At 33.7% G+C, this 22,374-nt stretch overlaps 1 protein-coding gene across 11 annotated transcripts in view; it reads right to left on the reverse strand.

Moving 5' to 3' along the window:
• Positions 1-1,228: 1,228 nt before the first annotated feature.
• The window catches only part of LOC108905439 (homeodomain-interacting protein kinase 2), a 32,748-nt gene continuing 11,602 nt past the window's right edge, over positions 1,229-22,374 (reverse strand). For 2 of the 11 annotated variants that reach the window (XM_018708300.1, XM_018708292.1), the window contains 15 exons: positions 18,391-18,541; positions 15,089-15,282; positions 14,673-14,903; positions 12,023-12,326; positions 11,674-11,960; positions 11,421-11,531; positions 11,175-11,360; positions 10,863-11,120; positions 9,697-10,038; positions 9,460-9,636; positions 9,085-9,351; positions 8,834-9,031; positions 8,061-8,353; positions 6,986-7,180; positions 1,229-2,150 (listed from right to left, as the gene is read on the reverse strand). In XM_018708300.1, the coding sequence (XP_018563816.1) occupies positions 1,955-2,150; positions 6,986-7,180; positions 8,061-8,353; positions 8,834-9,031; positions 9,085-9,351; positions 9,460-9,636; positions 9,697-10,038; positions 10,863-11,120; positions 11,175-11,360; positions 11,421-11,531; positions 11,674-11,960; positions 12,023-12,326; positions 14,673-14,903; positions 15,089-15,223 (3,180 nt within the window). In that variant the 5' untranslated portion in view covers positions 15,224-15,282; positions 18,391-18,541 and the 3' untranslated portion in view covers positions 1,229-1,954. Of the gene's footprint in view, positions 2,151-4,977; positions 5,077-6,985; positions 7,181-8,060; positions 8,354-8,833; positions 9,032-9,084; positions 9,352-9,459; positions 9,637-9,696; positions 10,039-10,862; positions 11,121-11,174; positions 11,361-11,420; positions 11,532-11,673; positions 11,961-12,022; positions 12,327-14,672; positions 14,904-15,088; positions 15,283-18,390; positions 18,542-22,374 lie in introns of those variants that run through there. The other 9 variants (XM_018708296.1, XM_023457437.1, XM_018708298.1 and 6 more) reach the window with 9 other exon arrangements.

Here is a 22,374-nt window from a genome sequence, read left to right on the forward strand (position 1 = left end):
TTTAATATTGAATACACAAATAGTTTATAAATGAAGTATGACGCTCGAAATCAACAGTTTCGTTATATTTTTCTAAATTGAGTAAAAATCATTATAAATGTAACTTCTGCTCAAAAACAATTTTTAAAAATTCCAGTAGGATGGAAAAACATTTAAATAAGTGTCCTGGGAAAATTAGAAACGAGTTTATAAAAAATAAAGGTAGGTAATAAGTAAAATATATCGACACATATTCATTAGAATAACAGTAATATTTTGCTTTGTGTTTTCATTGACATCTCCAGACATTTCATCGACATGTCCGTAACACTTTTCCAAAAAGTGCCCATTTCTAAAATTTTGCAAGCCAACTGCAAAATTACTGAAAATCAAAAGCGAGAGTGCCGCATTTCCATAACACGAAATATCAGTGCCGAGTTTCACCTATTTTTTTAATTTTTCTCGTTCGATGCCCTAAAATTGGTGTAAAAGTGTTAACGAGCTCCCCGAATATTTAGGCAATATATTATATACAATTAAAATGATTAATTTCATTAAATATCACAACTATATATTCCACAACTCTATTGACGCATATATCCCTGTTAAAAACACTTAAAGACAATTAGTGCATAGTTCTTCTTAAACGTCAAACATAGAGTGTACAAAGGATCATTACATTTACAGGCACATCAAATATTTAAAAAATGCTCTCTAAGTTGCTCAAGTTGCTAAAACGAATCAGTAAGTTTACTAAATTTCAATAAAATCCCAGTTCCATATTGACTAGCTATTACATTTTCTTTAATTATATTCGTGTACAGAACACGATGTTTCAAATATCATTTTTTTAATATTCACCCTCAGATATTGAGAGGTACACAAAAACGTATATTCAAAAGATCGCCAACTGTACCACACTAAAAACTATCCCTCAGACGCCTTCCGACGTAAATAAATTAGTACAACTCGACAAATAATCATTTATAGCTTGATCCGTCTCTTAATTTAAACCAATTACATAACAAAAATGCACTTAGTGTGTAATATATCTACTGTCACCTATGCGTTTTCTGTTTTTTAAATGAAAAGAATCGAGCGAAATAAATATATATGTACTTACAGCGTAAAAAGTCAAATCTCTTAGGTATTTTTTTCTAGGCTCTCCGTTTTCATCTCCGAAACGCTTCGACGTAGATGACAGCGTCAGCTAAAGAAATATATTAGGGAAAAATACATATATACAAAATTAAAAACTAAATCAATAAAATTATTATCAGTATTACCTCTACTTGACTAAAATGCTAACAATATATTCACCGCGGGGCGGTGAAACTTTTGATATGAAGGCAGTATATAAATATGTAAGTTTTGCGGTTTACAAATTAAACGAATAGATGCTGTTATAGAAACTATTCTAAAATATTTTTAGATGTGTAGATTAGAAACATCACCTAATATTATATGTACAATTGAAACATTACACATGTAAAAACATATTAGATATATATCCAAGTTCTGATAAACTTAAAGGAAACTACTAATACACCCATTTCAATACAAATTAAACACATAAAACGATAATATGAGCGATAAAATTACCCTTAAAAATTAAGTTTTAACACAGACCAATAATAGACAATACAGTAAGACAAAAAGTTATTTTCGCAGGCATAATAGAAATTAGGTTCCTCTTAAACACAAAAAAAAAATTACAAAACCTCCAGCTAATTGCACGAAAACTATCTACCTCCCATAATAACATTGCATAAAATAATTAGAATAAACTTGTTGGTTGTTAAATTCTTAAATTAAAAAAAACACTGACACACAAACACAAAAAAAAGTTTAAAATCGATATGCAATATTACACCGAACTGAATACGTAACAGCGAAAACAATCAACATCAAAAACAAATTGGAGTTGTTGAGCTTGTTCCAGCTTTAACCCACCAATTTTACTCTGTTTATTTTTTTATTCCGTGAACCACACGCTCGCCGGCTGGTACTGGTGGCTCTTTGCGGGGCTCAGTGGTGCGAACCCGTACGAGGCAGCTGCCACTTGGGCGTGAGACGGAAACTGCATGTGTGCCGGTAGAGGATGAGCGGCGTGACTCGCCAGCACTGGTCGTGCGCTGGAGTGGTGAGCGGGTGGTGGCGGCAGTGCACGGCTGTCGAGAAAAAACGTATTTTCATTTTTACGCTTATTAGTAGGTACCCCGTGGAGCACCATATCCTCCATTATTCTTCGGGATAAGAAAAAATTGAAAAGATATGTTCAGACACAAGTAATGTAACTTGAATATTACGTGTAGTGTGATACTGAGAAAAAAAAATTACGAAAGTAAAATTCTTTTAATACATATGCAGCAAAGACCTTGAAATATAATATGCGTTTTTTTTAATGAAAGACCCATTAATTATATTTTTACTTATTTGGATTGAATAATTTAATAAAAGTGTAGATCCCTAGATCTGGGCGAGGTTCGGAACATTTTCAAAATTGTTAAAATGCTAAAAAATTTTAAAATTTTTTATCCGAGTTTTTTACATATATCTTGGAACCTATGCATTTTGGAAGAATATTGAAGAGGAAAAAAGTTTTAGAATTGAATTTTGCACCATATACGGTATGTTAAAAATGTTTAAAATTATTACTGATGTTGCAAAATAGCAATAATTGATGAAAAAAGGTAAAATTATCAAGTTTTTTGGATATTTTTTTTTTTGCAAAAAAACATTAAATTCGAATTTTTACAGCTTGATTTATTTACTTTACAAATAAATATCTTCTCCAAGCTTTTAAAAATTATGAAATCCAATGCGCATTTGTTTTCACATTAAATCTTAGAAAATTTATAGTTTCCTATAACTTGTGACTTTACACTTTTTGCCTAAAATTAAAAATAATGGAGAAAATGGGGCTTATTAATTGTGGTCCAAGCTGTACATAATTATTTTGAAAAATTAAATATTTTAAATACAAGATATAACAATTAAAAATAAACATACTGGTGTAATATTTCACCGATAACATTTTATCAGTAATTCTTGGACCAAAAATAAGAAAAAAGGTTCATATGATTGCAATTAAATTTTTGATAAAATTTTATAAATTTTTCAGTAATTTTCATTTGTTTTACATGTTTATTGAGTAAACCTAGTAAAATAAATTACATTCAAAATTTCTTTAAGGAGCGACGGAGTATACTGTTTGAAATAATCTACAGGTTATAATCCAATAGGCAGATTTTTTTTATTGTGAATGCACCGACTCTTTTAGGAAAAGATAATTTTTCTATTTTATCTCTTAATACTATGAGCCAACAATGTTTGGAAGATATTTATCAAACATGATTAGTATGTACACATTTTAATGTTGCTCATTGATATGGCCTTTAGGTTGGTGTCTAAACCGGCCAGCTAATCAATCTACCTACCAGGAAACAAATAACAAAAAAAAAATAACTGAAAAATATATTAAAACTTTACCAGGAAACAAATAACAAAAAAAATAACTAAAAAATATATTAAAACTTTATCATTGTTTACATTAAATTACATTATCCCAAGGGCAAATAAACACTTGGCAGGCGCAAAAAAATTAAATGAATCTAAAACTTTTTTCTTATTTAAGGGGGATAGCCAGTGATGGGTGAAAAAAATTTTCTATATCTCTATATATCTCTATATCTTCGAATATACACTAGGCACAGAAATTAAAGGGTATTAAAAAAATTTTGGGTGATTTTCAAAGAGCTGTAATTTGGGGAGAAATGGTCGTAGAGAATAAAAAAAAGGAAATCGAAGCTTCAACTGTCTAGTTTTCAGAACTGCAGTTTTTAATTTTTTAGCGTCTGCAGTTTTTGAGTAATCATAAGAAAATCAACGTAAAATTTTTTTTGTATATTTTTGTTTTTTTAAAAATGGCCTGTGGACTTCAAAAAATTTTTTTTGGTAATTTCATCATAAAGCTGTTTTAGATAATTTAATTCTCTTCAAGTTGAGCGGTTTCGGAGCCTTGTATGATTATTTGTCGCCGAGTTATTGTTGATCAAAGCAAAAACATCATTTTTGACTTTGGGGCAATCAATTACTCGGGAAATAATGGTCGTACAGAAAAACAAAACAGGCTTTTGGAAACTGCAAAGTATTCTCTACAAGTCGAAATTATGGGTTTTTGATAAAAAAAAATTTTTTCAAAATGAAAATGGTTAGAAAAAAGGTAAAAAATTGCATAATTAGGGACATTTGAATAACTTGGCATAACTCTGCAAATAATGAATAAACTAAGGATATCATCTACTGTAACTTTTCAACCTCAAAGTGTCCTAAAGAAACCCTGATAATTTCAAATTGCTGCGATTTTTTTCCCTAGTGTCCGGAATGTTTAAATTAAAGTTAAAAATGTTTTTAAAATTAAAAAAAACGATCTCCATATTCTTTAATTTTCCCAGTCAAAAAAATTCACAAAAATGGCTCACTTTTTCGACCATCGCAGTGGCTATCCCCCTTAATATTTGGCCGGAGTATTCGGATTTTTTAATGAAATATCGAAACACCCTGTATGTGTTTTTCGAAAATTAATTTTGTGAAAACTTTTCTAGGATTTCTATTAAAGTGGTTAGTAAAAACAAAATTTTCAAGTTTTCTACTTAATAATTTTATATGTTTTATAAAGACAACATTAAGAAGGTTTCTAGATGTTAACTTGGAATATGTTTGTAGACGTTCTAATAGATGGACAAAACAATAAAAAAAAAATTATAAAAAAGGCAGTTCCAACACAGAAAGGAGCATACTAACAATCTTTTATCTACATCACTTTTTTGCTTTTTTATATTTTTCTTTTACAAAAAACAATCTATTCAAGATAGAAAACATTTATTTCAGTGATTTAAATCTGTATGTATAAACCAACATAAGGTATAATAAAAATAAAAGCTTATTCTACACTAAATTATGTAATATTACATATATCAGAAAAATTAAAATTAACCATAAATTTACTTTAAATTTCGTAATAGCTATACTCAGTAGTTAAAAGAAAAATTTGGATTCAATTTTCTTTTCTTTGTTGGAACTGCCGGCATAGCGCTGAAAATAAAAAATTATTTTTAAACGTTTATTCAGGATGTAACAGAACGGCATGTCAAAAGCGAAGCAAAAAATTTAAATAAAATTTTTCTCGAAAATGACAATTTTTTAGGAAAATTATTTTATTCATACACAGGGTGTTAACTAAATTTGCGACAAACACAAAAGAATCGCCCCTTAACGTTTGTCGATGCGATTCATTAAATTTAATTTCAGAATCTTCATTTGACCCAGAGTAATATTTTCTTTGAAAACATTTGATGCCATTTATCTCAAAAATGCTTCAAGGGCAATTAAATTTGGAGAGAAAAGCATGTTACACCCTGTATCTGATCAAATGTATGTGTGGAATAAAAAAAAAGAACTACTAAATTGGGAAATACGAAGTTTTCTACAAAAAACTGTACGAATTATAAAATTTTGCTACTTCTATTTAAATCTTTACAAATTACACAAAATTACAATTGACCTTACTCATGCAAAATATGTAATATAAATTACAAAAAAAAAAAAGAAGAAAAATGGGAATAATAAACATTTGATCTACAGGATGTAGTAAAACAACTCGGTCAATTTTTTTATTCTAACTTGACAAAATATATATAAACTAATGCAAAAAAGTAAATGGTCAAAAGAAATTTTTCCGTGATTTTTGACAGACTGTATTTAGATGAAAAAGGGTCATATCGGGAATTCATGCCATTCTAAGAAATAGCGCGCAACAAAATTTTGCAATTTTTTTCAGCTAAGCCATTGCATGGACTAGAGCTTGTTGATTCAACTTCAATTTCCTTTTTTTTTAATTTCGATATGATAGAACATTGGCTGGAAATAAAAAAAACAAAAACAAACTTCAAAAATTTCGAAAATTTTTCTATTTCATCAATTTTAAACGTTATTTGCGGTAAAAATGTGAAAAAATCACAAATTTTTTTTTTTTTAATTTCGATATGACCATTTTTTATTGAATTATCAGACTTTGGAAAAGAATCCTTTTGTCTTCAATCATCGATACCTTGGCGATAAATAGTCGTACAGAGAATTGAGGGGTAGTTTTGAAAACGAATAAATTTCCTGCCGCAACTTTTTGGAAAAAAATAATTTTTTTCAACTTTTACAGGAATTAAAAAAAACAGCAAAAAGGGGTATTTATGGTTTTTTTTTTAGAAAATTGACGACTAAATTAGAAATATTCACGAAATGACTAATGTTAAGCATGACTTTTACAGTTTGATATACCCAGAAGAACCCTGTGAAGTTTCATCTCGATCTAGCGAGCCGTTTTTTGTTTCAAAAAGTCACTCGAAAAAAATTAAAGTATCACGTTTTTTTGGGCTTAACATTTCATAATCATGATTAAAATGGCAAAAAATTTTTTTTTAGGTTTTCTCACATTTTTACAGCAAATATAGTTTAATTAAATTGATGATAAAAAAATTAATAAAAATTTTATAATTTTCTAAATTTTTTAATTTTTTTTTTTGTTGTTTTTTTGGAATACCTTCAAAACATTGAAGAAAACAATCCAATTATTTCCAGCATGATTCGGCTCTTTCATCCTACAAATTTCTGATTAATTATTGTGCAGTCTAATCACTTAAAAGAGTTTTTTTCCCTTTTTCTTTTCTGAAAGTGTAAAATTATTTTGTCGCGCTATTTCTTAGAATTGCATGATAACCGCAGCTCCTAAAAAATATCGACCGAAAGATCTAAAAACTAGAATCTTAGAGCTTCAAAATGCTCTTTTTTAATTCCCGATACGACCATTTTTCACCTAAATACAGTCTGTCAAAAACCACTGTAAAATTTCGGTAATTCTTTTGACCCTTTAATTTCTTGCATTAGTGTATGTATATATTTCTTGAGAACAGTAACGAGTCCCGCAATTGATGCTAAACGTGAAACTTACCCGGCGGGTGCCACTTGGTGAGTGGCAGCGAGGTATCCCGGCTGAGTCGTGGTGACATATACGGGCCGACGATACAGCTCAGTCTGATGATATAAAGGCTGACCCGCAGCAGCAAGTGGATGCTGGGGTGACAACCTTGGAGCTCCAGCCAACGGTTGGGGTGAGAGGTGAGTATTGCTGTGTCTACAATTACGTCTTATGATAACGCATGCAATTAGACAGTCAGTTACAAGTTAAACAATGTAACCTAATGCAAGTCGGGTTTAATTCTAAAAAGGGTACCCTATTCTACTCTTTATCTTTCTACGATGGATTTAATTAAAAAAAGTGAGTTTTATTTTGTATTAAAGACGTGTCAGGAAATTACGAGCAGAAAATTGAAAGTGTCTGGTGTCTGGTGCCTGGTGGTAAAAATTTCATATTTGTTCTATAATTTTGTTATTTTCGATAAAATAAAGTGTGTTATTAGGAGGGTTCTATAGCAAATAGGTAACCAGTAATACATTTTTATGGATTTTATTACACAGTTTCTCTAAATATGAATTAATGCACAAATAACAGACTTTCCCCCATTTTAACGCAGATTTTCTATAAAATGGACTTGGTTTGAAACTCAAATTACTTTTTGGTGTAAAGAAATTTGTAATTTACGATGCAAATTACAAATTTCTCTACAAAAAAAAGTAATCCGAGTTTCAAACTAACTCCATTTTATAGAAAACCTGCGTTATAATGGAGGAAAGTCTGTTATTTGTGCATTAATTTATATTTAAACAAACTGTGTAAGAAAATCTATAAAAATGTATTGCTGGTTGCCTATTTGCCATAGAACCCTCTAAATTCACACTATCAGCTACTATTGGCCACTGTTGACACTGCCATCCAGAACCAGTAGAAAACACTCATAGTTTTCAGACACCGTTCTGTTTGCTTTTTCCTGAGAATAAAGTTCAAATATTTTTTCCGAACATAAAAATTTCAACAACTAAACTACCGCTAAATATACAGCTTTACAATACTTCAAGGGACATTAAAAGGATAACCAATTCTCTACAAGGAACCCAAAGAAACTCACCTGTAACTCGGGTGTATGGCCTGAGGGGGTCCCCAACTCTTCCCGGGAGCCAGCAGGTGCTGTTCCCTAGCCACCGCGAGGCTATCCCTGGTGGTGTGGGCCGCTGGCGGTTGGATGTATTCCGCGTGTGTTTGAGCCGGCACGGCGTACTCCTGTAGACTGACTACGGGCACGGCGGAATGCCTCCTCGAGTGGCTGGAGGTGTTATGGGCGGCCGGCGGGGCCCAAGAGACCCTCTTGTCGCTAGTAGAGTAAACCTGAGGCTCGTGACCGGCGTTAACGTAGTGATAGGCCTACAAAAAAAAGAGCATTGACTTATTTAAACGATAAAATCAAGATGGATAACGGTTTGTCATTGTTCATTGTGAACGAATCATTAATATGCACTTTATTTACTTAAAAGGGCTCTTTAGGAAATAGGCAACCAGGAATGCATTTTTATAGATTTTATTACACAGTTTGTCTAAATATGAGTTGATGCACAAATAACAGACTTTCCCCCATTTTAACGCAGTTTTTTTATAAAACGGAGTTAGTTTTTAACTCAAATTACCTTTTGGTGTAGAGAAATTTGTAATTTACGATGCCTCGACGCGGCAAATTACAAATTTCTCTATAACAAAAAATAATTTGAGTTTCAAACTAACTCCGTTTTATAGAAAATATGCGTTGGAATGGAGGAAAGTCGGTTATTTGTGCATTAATTCATATTTAGACAAACTTCATCAATAAAGAAATGTTGAGGCTTTACAGTCGAGGTGGCGACGACTTACCTGAGGTGGTTCCTTGCAGGCCGAACTGCAATGTTGCAGATAATTGTAATCCGTTGGTTCTTGCTTCGTGGGGACGTTTAGCATACATTCCGACTGAGCTTTAGCCAGGAGACGTTTCTTCTGCGATATGGACGCGTAGTTGGTGTTATTCTGGCAGGGCTCGTTCTTGATCACCTGATTGTAGATGTTGTTATGGTTCTAAAAATAACAAAAAAATAAATGTCATATATACTCTGTTAAATCCGTTTTACCCTTGCCTTTGAGGAGCTCCTTTCCTCGTTGTCGCTATCCTGCACGCTCACGCAACTGATAACGTTCTTACGTTGAGCCGGGGCCGGGTGCGCGTTGGTGTGTACCGCTTTCTTGCCGGGCGTGCTTTCGTCCTCGCTATCGGATATGGTGATGACGGAGACGGCGGGCGACGGCGTGTCGTTGATCGTTATCGTATGCTGCTTGCCGTGGTGGTGGTGGTGGTGATGGTGGTGGATTGTCTGTGTGTGATGGTCCTGAGAAATTACCTACGGACGACACATTAATTTAGAAGAAAACGTAAAAGGTAGCGCCACTCTACGCACATACTTAGAAAAAAAAATTGGAAAATAATAAAATATAAACGAAAAACTCACTTGTGGGTGAGGAGGATGTTGCCAGTGACCGTTAACGTTTGGACTGTGATTTCTCCTGCTGCTGCTCGCATAATTGATCTGCTCCGAGGGGGGCGTGCCCTCCTTTACGCGTTTCTTGACCGGACTAAGCTGAGTTTGCTCTTTCTTGTCGTGTTGAGATCTATGATGCGACGGTACCTAAACAAAACACCACCGCGTAAATAAACCTTTAAATAAAAAAAGCAAAACTAGCCATACCATCAAATGGTGATGACTATGATGCCCGTTGGATTGCTGAACGTGATGATTCTTGGAACTCCTTTTACTTGTGCCCCACGAACTACCCGTGTGTTCGACAATAGCCGGATTGTATACTTCGGTGGCGACGTCGACGGGAAAAACCGGACGCTGCTCCTGCAGGATTGCCGAAGAGTCTACCAGAAGTGGCCTACCCCATTCCGCTTCCGATAAAAGGGGCTGCTGTATGGCGGCGTGTTGCGGAGGCAGCTGTTGCCACGATGGTACGATGGCCATTTGCTGGCGGTTTGTGGGCCAAGAAGTCTGTACGGCGTTCTGTAAATTGTGGTAATTCTCGAAATTCTGTACACAAATTAATTATCATATAGTGTCTTTATTTTTCATTTTTGTTTAAAAAAATTTACTTTTGTTCGAATGTAAAAAAATGTTTTAGGTGGGCCAATGTATACAATGTGTCCTCGCAAAGACACGGTATCAGTTAAAAACACAGGGTATTCACAGATCATTTCAATTCAACAGTAGGTAGGTAGGATAAAAACAAAATTAAGTTGAAATATTGATATTTTTTGGGAAAAAATCCTACATGATGAAGTTCTTTGTAGCAAATCTTTATTTTTGGTTATCTAAGTACTAGGCATATTCACAAAGTGAGTCGTCAATTTTTTTTTTATTTTCCTTTGCAAGAAGAAATCGAATTGGGCTTCTCACTTCGCAGCTGGCAGGATTTTAACATGCCACTACAACAACAGTTCTCAACTGCGTAAGACAAATATGCGTGTTCTGGTCCCAACACCTTGACCTTGAATGCAGTGTTGCCAACTTTGTCGAAAACAAAAACCACAAAATGTCAGAGTCTCAGTACTCTTTGTGAATATGCCTCATGCAAAAAAAATATTTCAATATTCAATGTTTAAAGATAATTTTTTGTTTAAATGTAATTTCATTATGAAAAACTGTAACTACTACCAACTTTACGAGTTCGTAAAAAAAGATACAGTTATTAATTTCACTTTTTTAATTTTTATTTTGAAATTTTAGAAATTTTCCTTGAGATTTTCAACGTTCCTGTAAAATTTCACTGCCCCATGACAAAAATTTATAAACTATTGTTCCTTCAATGTTTCCGATACTGATTTTAAAGACATTCGACGAATTTATTCACTTACCGTCAGTAACATCTGTCTTCCGGTAGGTTCGACGACGCTCACCGGCACATACTGCTGCTGGCCCGGCTGGCTGAGTATCGGGGGCTGAATCTGCAGCTGAGGCTGCTGAACGACGGTCACGTGTTTAGCCGGCGATCCCCCCATGCCTTGGTACCCCGCCGGACACAGAATGCTCGAAACCAGCTGGTGCTGGAAAGGATCGGCCCTGCTACTGGTGGCGTACTGTCGTCCGACCGTCCTGCCGTTGTAAATTTGATACTGAAAATCGCGAGGATTAGAAAATTATCACTCCTCGAGTGTGTTTCTTCTTACCAGATTATCGTAACCGGATCTGTCCCTCACGAGCCTCTGGACTTGATTCGTCAACTGGTTATTTATGGTGAACGTCACGTTGCCGTTGGAGCTGGGAACGAAGTTGGCGACCAACGATGGAGCCTGCTGTGCCGGTTGGTGGTGCGAAGCCGTGGTTGTGTTGTTGTAATCGTTTCTACGACAGACCTGGGAAGGCGACAAGTAAATCGACGACCCTCTATCGAGCCCGAGAACGAAAACACTTACCTCCATCATTTGTACGCTCGCCTTTACGTTGTTGCAGTGTGCATAGTCTACTAGATGTGCTAGTCTGACGAACGGGTGGTTAAGTGCCTCTCCGGGAGTTGTTCGTCGCTCCTAAACATAACATTTGGAAGTTGCAGAAGATCAAAACTAATGTAAAAATACGGCGAAGGATTTGGTTCCACGCATACTGCGGAAACCGCGAATGTTTGCTAAACATATGAGAGCTTAAAATGTAAATTGGAGAAAATATTGCTACCTGGTCCATTGTGAGCATTCTCTTCAGAAGATCGATGAATTCCTTCCTGTCCACCTTCTCCGCTAGTAACTGGCCCCCTTCCAGGTCCGTCGGCACGTTGACCTGACCTATATCATCTAGACAGTTGAAGATGTACTTCCTTGCCTCCTTCGATTTAATACCAGTCTCGGCTTCGTGTTCTTCTGGCGTTTTAAGCCTCCAGAACGGGTATGTGCTCTCCATATCACGGTAAAAGAACTTGGTGGTTTTCGAAGCATTATTGAGCATATGCTCCGTAGGTAGACCTAAAAAACGTATATAAACTTGTATAAAAAATTTAAAAAGTTCATTCAACGTTAATTTTTACCTTGCGTCTGGCTGATGTATCTGATTTGGTCGTATTCCGAGGAACCGGGATATAGCGGCCATCCCAAGAACAGTTCGGCGACCACACACCCAAGCGACCACATGTCGATGGCTTCGCAGAAAGGGAGGCCCAAGATGATTTCGGGCGCCCGGTAGTAGCGGGACTGCAAGTACGTGTTGCATACGGCTTTGCTGACGTGACTCGCACTGCCGAAATCGATGACTTTCACCCTGTAGGGCTGCCTGACAGGGTCCACTAGCATGATATTCTCTGGTTTAAGATCAGCATGAATCAGTCCCAATTGCTGTAAGAGAAAGACGAAGGTGCTCACTATTTTGCCCATAATTCGGTAGCAGTAATTGTTCGATGTAATGGTAAATTGAAATTTGGAAAAAAATTATAAGGAAAACTTTAGCAAATTCTTAAAAACTAACGCAAAAAATTAAAGGGTCAAAGGAATTTCTGAAATTTTTCCGTGATTTTTGACTGGTGAAAAATGGTCATATTGGGAATTAAAAAAAAGTTTTCGGTCGACATTTTTTAGCAGGTACGGTTGTCATGCAATTCTAAGAACTAGCGCCACAAAAAAATTTTGCAAATTTTAAACACTTCAAATCATGAATAAAATGGAAAACAATTTTTTTTGAGGTTTTCTCATATTTTTACCGCAAGTAACGTTTAAATTGAAGAAACAAAAAATTTTCAAAAATTTTTTTCAGAGAAGAAAAAGGGTAGTTTTGAAAAAACTGTTTTCTAAGTGTTTACAGACTGCACAAAAATTAATTAGAAAAAAACGGTATGAATCGGAGTCAAAATCTGGTTTGGATCATCAACTTTAATTTTAGGACGGAAAAGCCGAACCGTGGTAGATACAATTGGATTTTGTTTTTTTCAATGTCAGGAAAGTTTTCCAAAAAAAAACTCAAAAATTGTTCATGTTTTTTTTCATCAATTTGAACGTAAAAATGTGAGAAAACCTCAAAAAAAATTTTTCACACTTTAATCATGATTATGAAGTGTTTAAGTTCAAAAAACGTGACCCTTTAATTTTTTTCAAAAGTTTAACTGCTAGATCGAGATGAAACTTCACAGGGTTCTTCTGGGTATATCGAACTGTAAAAATCATGCTTAACATTAGTCATTTCGTGACTACTTCTAATTTAGCTGTCAATTTTCTAAAAAACCATAAATTAAACTTTTTTTTTGTTTTTTAAAATTTGTGTAAAAGATGAAAACATTTTTTTCCTGAAAAGTTGCGGCAGCGTGTTATAGGAAATTTATTCCAGTTTTTGAAACTGCCCTTCGATTCTCTGTACGACCATTTGTCGTCAAGATATCGATGATCGATGACAATAGGATACTTTCCCATTAAAAGTCCTATATTTCGATGAATAATCGAAATTTAAAAAAAGGAAATTGAAGCAGAATAAACAAGCTATCTAGTCCATGCTGAAAAAATATTTTCCAAGTCCGTGGAAATTATTTTGTTGCTATTTCTTAAAATTGCATGACAACTAGAAAAAAACTAGAATCTTAGACCTTCAAAATGCTTTTTTAATTCCCGATATGACCATTTTTCACCTAAATACAGTCTGTCAAAAATCACGGAAAAATTTCGGAAATTCTTTTAACCCATTAATTTTTTGCATTAGTGTATATACAGGGTCTAACTTTAACTCAGAAAGTTTTTTTTTACGTTAATAGTACATGTTACCCCGAATATCAATCTAAATTATATATTTTCATAATCAAATAACAGTTTAATTCATTTTTTTAAGTGTACTTAAACTGGCAGAAAATGAAACTGCGACAGAAAATAATTTTGTAAAAACAGATTGTTTTTTACTATTTTTTAAAGCACTGTGTTTAGTCTATGAATCGGTGTTAATCCATATTGACCCAGTTTATATCAATCCACCTGATGGGATATGACAACAGGGCAAGTAAAAACCATAAATACAATCAATTTAATTGTATCAAAATCTAACTCCGGAAGGGAGTAAATATTTTGTCAGGCAAAGCAATGTTTCATCGGGCAGAACAATGCTCTACTTTGCCTCCTCTTAGCTACAGTCCCGATTTAAGCGCTATTTAAATTATTTTTATAGATCGTACAAATTTATAATCGACATTAATTTTTTACTAGGATCATATTATTTTTAAATAAATTCTTGTTAAAAACCAACAACACCAGGTTTTCCTAGAAATAAACTAATTTTATAAGAGTCGAGGCATAGGTTAATTGCAAAACCACTAGTTTTGTAATCCAAGAGTTTTTGTTGTGACATAAAAATAGTGCAAACATTTTTATTTAACTTGTATTATTTATTCAAATAAATCTACCATTGAAAGAGAGAACTGTATGTAACTCAACCTTGAACAAATGTGAAATACTGTAAAAAACTGTTTTCGTAATTTATGCTGTTGCGTCTTTTATTTAAAAAAGAATTTATCCTCAACGATAACAATTTTTTTTTTAATTAAGTGATAAGCGAATTTTACAACAAGATAATGACTGGTGATAACCGAACTTAGCGAGACCGAGTTGTGCAAAAATATTTCAAAATAAAGTTGTCCGAGGAAGTATTTTCTCACGCAACACAAAAGGAACGGGGAAATAGAAAGTACGTTTGAAGATTATTAGACTGACCTTAAGTTTGAGCAATGCAGTTAAGACCTGCTGCAGAATCGGTCTGATATATTTCAGGGGTAGAGGACTGAATTTGTTCTGCTTGAGGAAGTCATAGAGGTTCTGTTCAAGCATCTCGAACACAAGACAAGTGTGGTTCTTGTGCTGGAAACATTCGTAGGCCCTGACGAAATTGAATTCATCGGCATTTTCCTGGCTCAATCTGGAAAGGATGCTCACTTCAATTTGGCCCTAGAAAAAAATCAAAACATATTTTTTTATTAATCGTAGTTATGTAAACAATGATTCGTTTACAATGAACAATGACAAACTGTTATGTCCATGCTCGAATTAATGCGATCCGTGAAAATCACACCAATCACAGCCGGTGAAACAGAATGTTGTGTTTTAATAGTTTATTCGTAGAACTTCCATACCTGTCTAGCATAAGAAGGATGATTCTTCAAAATCTTGATGGCGACGATCTCATTTGTCCCTTTCTTCCAGCACTTGACGACCTGCCCGAACGTCCCTCTTCCGAGGAACTCCAGCACCTCGTACTGATTGGCCATGGAGTACAGCACCTCGTGCTGCACCAGCTGGTAGTCCCCATCGGCACCGGAACCCGAGCCTATGGACCCGAAAACGTAGTCGTTATAGTCATCACCCGTAACGGTCCAATCGACAGTGGGCGTGACCGCTGCACGTTTTGCACATAAGACATGTAATATATTTCTTTCGACGGAGGGGCCCATCGTTGGATCAAGTCTATATCAACGGTGGGCTGCCTCAAGAGGCACTACCATTGCACGTGTTACATTAATGAAGTTGTTAAATGCAATTGTCTATTTGTTATTACAAATATACACGTGTAGTGAAAAAAAAATGTATATTGTTTGTTTAATTTAGATTAGATTACAATGTGAATTACAGGACATACACACTCAGAGGTTTCTCTAGAGATATGAACTTTACCGAAAAATTTTCAGGTTCAATCTGTCACGGTTCAAACTAATCAGTTCGTACCAACATGCTTTTCGGAGTTCTTTTAGCAAGTCAAAAAGATTCTCATTCTCACAATCCTAAATCTGTTGGTATAGTCTTTCCGATCTCAACTGAAGAACCAAGAAGTTGGCAGTATGTACCAGGTTCGGTCGCTGACACAGCAACTCGGCATTGAAGTATTTAAAAAACTTGTTCTCATATTTATTTAGCCGTACCCATATACAGGTCTGGTCGCTCAGTTGAAGATTGAGCGCGCGGACAAACGCGGCACAAACACAGCCGCACTTGGCGACCTGGCCATAAATTCAGTTGTCGATAAATGGCCTTGCAGTGCGGTGCAGCAATGCGGAATTTCGTGAGATTCAGGTAATTTTAACTTATTATTAATCAATATTATAATTGCGAAAGTGAGAAGAGGGATATTTTGTAGAGCTTTTGAAACGGAACAAAACGAAACATACCATCAATATAATAAAATTGTTTAAGGGCATAAATAATTAAAATATGTTATTGGTGAAATGAACATATAATATAAATTTTCTACACATTATATACAAATTATTACAAGTTTTTACCTTTAGCAGAAACTTTTTTAATTTTATTGCTAGGCGTTTTTATACATGTTCAATTGACTTCGGAAAGATTATACAACTCTACGTATATATCCTACATCACATGATCAATTTTAAGCTGGAGTATCTTAATTATAATGAATTTAATTTAGATTAATCACACAGATAGATTCCCCCCGTTGTTTTTAAAACTGTTATCTCCGTTATCAATACTCAAAGATGAAGTCAATAGTAAATAAATATTATATGCTCTAGAAGTGAGTATAAAACATACTAATAATAATAAACTCATAACAATTTTGTCATTTGGCAAATAATACTGGGTATTAGTATATATAAAATTATTACAAGTCAGTAAACAATGTGGGAGTTTTTTTATTTCAAAATTAAATTTCTGTTTTTGCTTTGTTTTGTAACGTACCTACTCAATTAAGTTACTGATGAGACAATAACCGCTGAATGGTAACGAGTTATTACAATAACCATATATAACCACAACACAATGTGGTTAAAACTGGAACAGACTCGTTGATATTAGAATGTTATTACCAGCATCATTTGAAAAACTGTTTTATAAATTTTCATAACGGGCTTGCAATTTCCAATTGTTTATCTCCATAACTGGGATGAACGCATGTGAAGAGATATGTTAATGTGGTAGAGATATAATAACGGAATGTTATAAAAACAAGTTAAAAATAATTAAAACGTAATGCAGCGGAAAAAACTAATTTCATACTATTACTTAAACGATAATTTCTAGCCAATGAAATATATGGTGTTCACTGAGCATTATTGAGTCTGTGTTAAATTAAAAGCATGTGCTAATTGCGATAACTGATCATAAAAAAATTGAAATGTTGCACTAATGATTTTACATTTGATTTAAACAATGCACGAACTGATAAATCAATGGTAGTGCCTGTTGACAATTCATATAATATGCATAAACTTTTCATTACAATTTACATGTAATATTTGCGATAAGTACAGTTATTAGTTATTGTTTACATACACACAGACCGATAGGGAGGATTTATAAAAGACATTATGAAATTTTAATATGTGTAATGTACAACGATTCACTTATCGCTTTCGATAATTCCATGGAAGATTGTAAACAACTCATTTAATCTATATATAACTTATTCGTGTTGACTAGCAAAAAAATAAGTATTATTTCATAAATCCACAACTGTAATTATTATTAATTTTGTTGTGTTACAATTCAAATCCAATAAAAACAGAAAAAATTAGTTTGAGAGACAAACAGAATGAATTTAGTGAATTACTGAACATAGAACTCGTTTATTTAAAATAATCGAGAACAATATCTGCAAAAATTAGGATATACATATAGGATTGTGAACTTCAGTTTTTCTCAGAAACAGTAACCACTGCAAAAATACATTATTTGTATATTTTAAGAAATTTAATTTGAGGTAATTGTAATTCTTACACAAAGTGAATCATTTTAAAGATATTTGCATAGAACCATAATCCAGAATGTGGAAAATATTTTTGCATTTATAAATAAAATTATCGGGTTTTTTGGGAAGCTTCCAACCAATAAATTGTTCAAGAAAAATAAATGCTCTCCCAAACACAAAATAAAAACTTGGAAGAATTACACGTTCTACATGCTTTAATTCCCTAACACGTCTTTACTACAATTAATTTTGATAAGGAACCAATTAAGGTACATATATTTATAGAGCATACGACATTGCATTTTTATTACTATTTCCAAGATCAACTTTGTTCTCGAATACAATTTATTTCTAACATAAGGCTGCCTACCACAATATATTATGTATTTTCAAGGCTTTACGGGCAATTTAGCTAGCAAAAGTTTACGAGATGCAAAAATAAAGAGACACAGAAATTTATCTTTATGTACAAGTTGTTAACTTCAAACTAACTGTTTAGGAGGGCACCAATCAAAAGACAGAGATCTTAAAAGTAAAACACATTTATAAAATTTATTATGCGACAATATTTAGTAGTAAGGCATTCACTGAGAAGTAATAAAATGGTATCAAACCGAATGGCCTGTGCCTAATTATTGTTCCAACTGCCCGCTATGTTACTCCGATCATTATTCCTGAACACTATTATATTGTGGTAGCGACCCGGTAAAAATATATAAAAGGTGTCATTACATTTTTTCTTACCTTGCGGCTGGGGGTTGTTAGCCCCCGGAGCCGCTGTAACCTTGCTGTGGGCCGTCGTGGTTGTTGTAGTTGTGCAATCTGTGTTGGGAACTGCCTCCCCACAACTATTACCATTACCTTCGGGCGACCAGGTCTTACGCTGCAACCAAACGGAAGGTGAGTTAGCCAAAAAATGATTTTAAACCGATCGTAATTTAAATAATCCAAAAGAATGACTAGATTTTTTTGTAAGCAAATGCCAATTTACATAAACCATCAATTTTCATGTTTCAAAGTCAGTTATCAATATGGCATTCATAATTGTAATCTAAAATTAACAAGCAAGGTCAGAAAAAACATTATGACCAACAAGATTCTGTAAGATATGCCTTAAATGATTAATACCCTGACTTGTACATGTTAACAAAATAGACAGATAAATCTATTAAATAGTTAACAAGGTTTATAAAAGCGAGTTTTCAACTTTGGTTATACAGGGTATCCCAAAAGCACATGATCAAAAAGGTAATGTGACGTTCTTTGGCTCAAAAGAAGACGATCTGAATAAAATATAGAATTTAATATTTTATTGGTCTACATTAATACATACAAATTATGGTAGCAAGTCAAAGAAACACACAATCATAAAAACAACAATTTAAGACAATACAACTAAAGTACTAGACTAATTAAAATACACATTGACCTAACAATAAAAATTACTTTATAACATAATAAATGTAAAGAGTTAAAACAACCACTAAAAGTCATGAACACTATCCATATAGTCACTAACGGAATAAAAACATTTTGACAACAAATAATTCTTTATACACAACTTAAATTTGACAAAACATAGTGATTTTACGTGTGATGAGAGGACACTGTACATGTTTAAATTTAAGGAATTTCTCGCAGTCAGTGCTAAGCGATATCTAGGTAGCCGCAAGAATTTAGAAGTACGAGTACAGTAGTTATGTATATCCGATTGAACCGTGTAACTGGCAATATTCTTATGAATATCCAATAAACAGTAATAAACAAACAGCCATGGCAAGGGCATAATTGCAAGGTTCTCAAAAAATTGGCGACAGTGATCTCTATAACCTACGTTGGACAGAATACGAATGGCTTTTTTTGGATTCTAAAGTTTTTAAAGGGCTAGAGCAGCCCCCCATAGCACAATACCATAAGACAACATGGAATTGAAGAGGGGAAAAATAAACTGATTTTAAAGTATCAGTGCTAATCACCTCTAACCTTAACAAAAAAAACTACTCCAGACAACCTCTTATTCATGGATTCAACATGGTCAGATCAAGTCAATTTATCATCAATTGTAATGCCAAGGACTTTAACAGATTTATGTTCTACATGCCCTGGAGTAGTAGTAAACGTTATACTATGGGATTTATCTCTATTAATTTTAAGATTGTTAAATAAAAACCAATTTATGGCTTTAGATAACATGTTAGATGAATCTTCAGTTAGACATGAGGAATCTTTATTCATATTAATTAGGGTGGTGTCATCTGCGAATAGTACGCACTTATTAGGTGCGATAGCAAAGCAAAAGTCATTAAGGTATATTGCGAAAAGCAAGGGCCCCAATACAGAACCCTGCGGATCAATACCGTTAAAATTGGAAGTATTGCCATTAACTGTAAGTTTCATTAAAATCCATAGTAACATGCTACAAATATTACAAAAAACATCATTTTTTTCAAGAAGTTTGACAGTCAATAGCAGAGAGCTAGACATTTTTTCTTAATGAAAGTTAGGTCAGATCGTCTTCTTTTGAGCCAAAGAATGTCGCAGTGCCTTTTTGATCATGTGCTTATGGGACACCCTGGATAGGGGATAAATTCCGAATCACCCTGTATACCAAAATATTACGCTCTTTTTAACACGCTGTTTTGTTACAATAACACAAGATATGACGAACAAAATCACCAATACAAAATACTGAATTTATTGGAGTATGAATTGTCTGTAATATGAAAGGAAACATATTACTATCAAATAGAAATTAGTTAAATCAAATTTATCAAATATAAATAGAAATTCAATGATGCAGCAAGACCAAAACAATGGACTTAATAGGACAAAATAATCATGTTACAAAATCCGACCGTTCGAATACGCCCTGAATCAGCATAGGATCAACAAGCTTGTACATACTTCTCGTTAATAAATACCAATCTAATACATAAAAGATAAAAATAGCAGACCGTTGTCTGCCCAGTATCCAAATATGAAGTTACGTGATGGATTTCGGCCTAGCTTAATGCATAGGTACAGAAATTTAGTCAGCCTATTTACAAAACGGGAAATTCTAATTTCAACCCTAACAAAACACTTGTGTAGATGTTCATATGTATATATTTTTATATACGTGTTTTTCCGCGAGATTTGGATGCGCCTAATATGTAATATAAAACCTTCATTACATAACTTTATTTACCAGACTTGTTTTTTGCACAGGTGTCCTGTCTTTGTCACTTTTTCTGCGGACTCTCTTCTGGATGGATGGATTTCGTCAACCTTATTGTTATCTAATTGCATTTATGTCTTTCATATTTTATATTGGTGTATAAGCTCGATTTAATTATTAAAAAAAAAACTGGACAATCGACCAGAAAGAGTACTGAAACGAATAACCATCGAGGAAATAATATTTCGGTAAATATTTATTTCTAACAATGTTTTAAAATTGTAAAAGTAGCGCGCGTGCAATGGGGACCTGGCACCGCTGCGGTATTTAAATTTTAAACAAATATTTATATGAAAACGTAACCAAACAATGAGAGGTGAACAACAAAGCAGAAGCTGTTTACGTTTTAAGTGTGTCACTTATGGCGGCTGGGTGTATTTATTTTTTATTTATTTGAAACGTTTCCCGACGTAGTACGTCTATTCCAGTAAAATTCGCGTGGAGGTGGGTGTTCAATTAGTTAAACGCATATTTTGTTAATTTTAAATTATATATTTTTAGTCAAAATAAAATTGGAAACGTTCCGCCTATTCGTAATAATTAATAATATAGTAATATACAGTAGGTCAAATACACAGATCTAATGGTGGGCGAAAAGAGCTAGGATATCTCGACTTTTAATGATTTTATACAGGATGATTTATAATAGGTGTATATATGTGGCATATTTCCAGATAAGGTCATTTAAGAAAAAAAGTTTACTGAACCAATATCCCTAGTCATTTTAGTTAACAGTTAGCATATGTTTCAAAACTGAGTGTCTTGTTACCGTGAAAATAATCAAGAATTGATTACTAATACCTTAGGTTTGTGTACCTAGTTTTTAAAATAAGCGAGTTTACTGCAGTTACATATGCAGATCTAGAAGAATATCACAGAAAACTCCTGAAAGACGTCAGTCTTTTCACATCTAATAATCGAGGTAATAACGCTAGACTAGACAATGTTAACAATGAAGAAAATATAGTTTATGTTGATTGGACAACCCCTCATTGAGTTCAACGGAAATTCCAGGAATTAAAACCGGAAAGTCGGTTGGCGTGAAGAGTTTTGTAATTGGCTGCTACAAAAAATTGCTAAAGATGCAATATTTTTAACTATACTACAGCTGGTATTAATAGCATTCATAATTACCATTTACGGAATCCTCAAAATCCTCATGCTGTTAGATAATCGCGATTTAAACACAGTTTTGATGTGAATATTTGGACTGGTGCTTTAACGGACTGCTGAACTCAGAAGTTTTACCATCCAGGTTAAATGCAGAACGTTATCTAAATTTTCTATACGAAACGGTTTTTGAAAAGGTCGAACATACGCCATTTTTTGATCCTCAACAAATTTGGATTGAACATGACGCACAGTGATCTAAATCGACATTTTTTGCGTCAAAATTCGTTCGACAGCTCGCATGTAGATACAATTGCTTGAATTTATTTGAAACACTTTTCAGAAACTGTACTTTTGCGGATTTCTACAGAAAATGAGCATGTGATATA

This window comes from Anoplophora glabripennis, unplaced genomic scaffold, assembly GCF_000390285.2.
Source record: "Anoplophora glabripennis isolate ALB-LARVAE unplaced genomic scaffold, Agla_2.0 scaffold42, whole genome shotgun sequence".
Taxonomy (NCBI): Eukaryota; Metazoa; Arthropoda; class Insecta; order Coleoptera; family Cerambycidae; genus Anoplophora; species Anoplophora glabripennis.